General features: G+C 39.1%; 1 protein-coding gene across 1 annotated transcript; it reads right to left on the bottom strand.

The window, feature by feature from the left end:
- Positions 1-234: 234 nt before the first annotated feature.
- ino80c (INO80 complex subunit C) lies at positions 235-2,481 on the bottom strand. Its single transcript, XM_077720979.1, has 5 exons — positions 2,225-2,481; positions 1,207-1,335; positions 1,004-1,115; positions 788-855; positions 235-699 (listed from the first exon to the last, which is right to left on the bottom strand). Exons 1-5 carry the CDS (start codon positions 2,393-2,395, stop codon positions 568-570), a joined length of 612 nt encoding a protein of 203 aa, XP_077577105.1. The 5' UTR covers positions 2,396-2,481; the 3' UTR covers positions 235-567.
- Positions 2,482-2,949: the final 468 nt, after the last annotated feature.

Here is a 2,949-nt window from a genome sequence, read left to right as displayed (position 1 = left end):
AAATGTAAATCATCTATTTTTGGCTGGCATTAGTATAGGTATTACTGTGTTGCATTTGGAAAACAACAGTGTATTGTTTAACTTCATTAGGTTTATTAAATCTGCATAAACTAAAGCATCGTCCATTGATGGATAACTGCAGACTTATTCTCAGCTGGAAGGGGAAAATTATTAAATTCAGGAGGATGAAAACACTGCATTCATATGACATTAAAGGCACTTAGACAGGCAGTGTTGACAAACCACAATAGGTTTATTTGGAATTACAGATTTTCATTGAAAAAGAATATAATATTAAGCATTTTTTGTCTATTGAATGGTCAACTCAATGACATCCAGAATTGTTGAATGAACAGATGAAGCCTGCTTGATGGATAGGGGAATTGTCTAAAACACCACAATAGTCCAGTTGTAATCAATTCTGAGAATAAAATAGGCAAGATGAAGGAAAACATAAACAAATATTAATATCAATTTCTTATCATTTTCCTTAGTCTGTTCAGTGCTGTCCACTGGTGAGGATTTTGTTCCTTCTACATTGACAGTTTCGTTCAAATATGACTTTTGTCAGGGTACAATGCAAGTTGCCTTTCGCAGGGCTAGGTAGCCAGTAACGACATCAGTGGGGAGGAGGCGAATGTAAGAGAACTCTTCTGTGGATGTGAAGCGTAGTTTGGTCTGTGGGTCTGTGTAATTTGCCTAGGGGAACACACCAAATAATAAGAAGTCACTATTTGAAAGTTTGAGTAATCATGACAGCAATTCACTCAGCCATAAAATGACTTACAGGCAGTCCCGATATGTCGGAATATTTTTTGGATGGTTTCAGAGAAGGAGGAGCATCAATGTTGTAGTCTGTGGATTCAAAGGAAAGAGAATTGGAGGATTACATTAGACGTGTTGGGTTAGTCTGTGAATTAAATAATGCCAAGATAATGTGAAAAATAAATGACATAGTCCTATGTGTGTGTGTCTGTAAATAAAAAAAAAACACTTTACTCACAGTTTGGGTCATCCATCTTCCACGGTAGAGTTCGTTCCAAAACCAGAATTTGTTTGAGATTCTTCCAGGTTCTGTTCTTTTTGCCAGCTGCCGCTCCACCAATCCCAGAGTGCTGTCAAGATGAACAGAAAACAAGAGCATATGAGGGAAAAGGCACATAGTCATATGGAAATTAAGTTTTAAAAGAAATGTCAGTCACTCACCATAAATGAGGGGTCCTTGAATGGCGGTGGCTTGACAGTGCATTCAATGCTGGTGCTGATGCTTGTTAATGCTGTGCTATCCACCAATCCACTGGCCTTCGTGTCAGTAACAACTTCCACCGGTGACATCTGATTAGAATAAATTTGATATTTGAAAAGTCAAAACATGGCGGCCATGACCAACTGTAACCTGACAGTGCCCTTTTCCCTCTATGATTGGGGTCTCCAAACTATTCCAGAGTGGGTGCAGATTTTTGTTCAAACTGACCCAACAAGGACTATTTAATCAATATAACTTCTGCTGAAACCAGTAGCAACTGATTGCTATCAACTGATTACATTATTATGTCATTATTCATTCATTTTCTGAACCGCTTCGTCCTCACTAGAGTTGCGGGGGGTGATTGGAGCCTATCCCAACTGACTTCGGGTCTGAATCGGTGGCCAGCCGGTCACAAAGCACAAGGATATGGATAAACATTCACTCTCACATTCATACGTATGGGCAATTTAGAGTGTCCAATCAGCCTACCATGCATGTTTTTGGAATGTGGGTGGAAACCGGAGTGCCCGGAGGAAACCCACGCAGGCCCAGGCAGAACATGCAAACTCCGCACAGGTAGACTGTTGAACATTTAATATAAACTTATTTTTGTTCAGTGCTGAAATACATACTGCATTATAAATGATTGGAAAGTTAGATGACAAAATGCTTGCCATTGCCCATAGTAATCAATAGAGCATTTTATGCACCTATAGAATATCAGAATTTCCAAAGATGCTATCATTTTGCAAGAAAAATTCAATTCCCACTGATGGAATTTCTTCAATTGTACTTTGAACAATTTGAAAAATATTTCCATGTCCCTTGTATCTATCTATATAGGGTATAGTATAGTTGTGGACATTTTGGACAGTGCAATGAACAAACGTTGCAACAGAAAATTAATACACAGAAAAGTAATTCGACTCCAAATATTAAAAGATCTTTGGGCTTATAAACTAATAGTTGTCCTACCTGGTTCAGTGTGGTTTGTGTCATTAGTGGAGCTTTCTTCTTTTTGGTGCCTCCGCCGGGAGGCTGAGTGACTGACATAGCCGGACTAAAGGGACGTTTCTTCCCCCGCAGAGCAATTGAACCGGCTGCCAAAGTCTGGTTTTTAATCGTAATAGGAAGCTGAGACGCCATATGTTTGTATTTTGTACATTTGATAGAGTTTAGCACGAGCAAGAAGCTTTAACGCCCCAACAAGCGTCACCCGGATGTTGATTTATTCTACCTCCGGCACAGTGTGCCTTTCACACTAAAACTTATGCACTAATTTACCATACACAATGACATTTGGGACGGAAATTCTATTATACGTTTAAGAAAAAGGATAATTATTGTAATTTTAATAGAACTTACACATGTTTGATGTCCATGTTTAGGTATACGGTCTTCATGTAGTTTATAAAATGGAAGGACTGTATCTGTTACTAAATATTTATCCATTGCTGCCACCTACAGGAATTTAGTACTATGAAACACGTTTTTAAAGTAAGATTGGAGTCAGTTCAGTCATTATTTATTTAGGGGGCAATCACAGGGCACGGAGAGACAGACAGCCATTTAAACTCACACTCATCCCTTGGGGCAATTTAAAATGACCAACCAGCCCATCATAATAGATGTTTTTTGGAACGTGGGAGGACACCGGGGTTCCCAGAGAAAACCCACCCAACCCCGGGGAAAACATGCAA

The sequence above is a fragment of the Stigmatopora nigra genome, chromosome 7 (assembly GCF_051989575.1).
Source record: "Stigmatopora nigra isolate UIUO_SnigA chromosome 7, RoL_Snig_1.1, whole genome shotgun sequence".
Classification (NCBI taxonomy): Eukaryota; Metazoa; Chordata; class Actinopteri; order Syngnathiformes; family Syngnathidae; genus Stigmatopora; species Stigmatopora nigra.
This window is presented reverse-complemented; position numbering and strand designations above follow the sequence as displayed.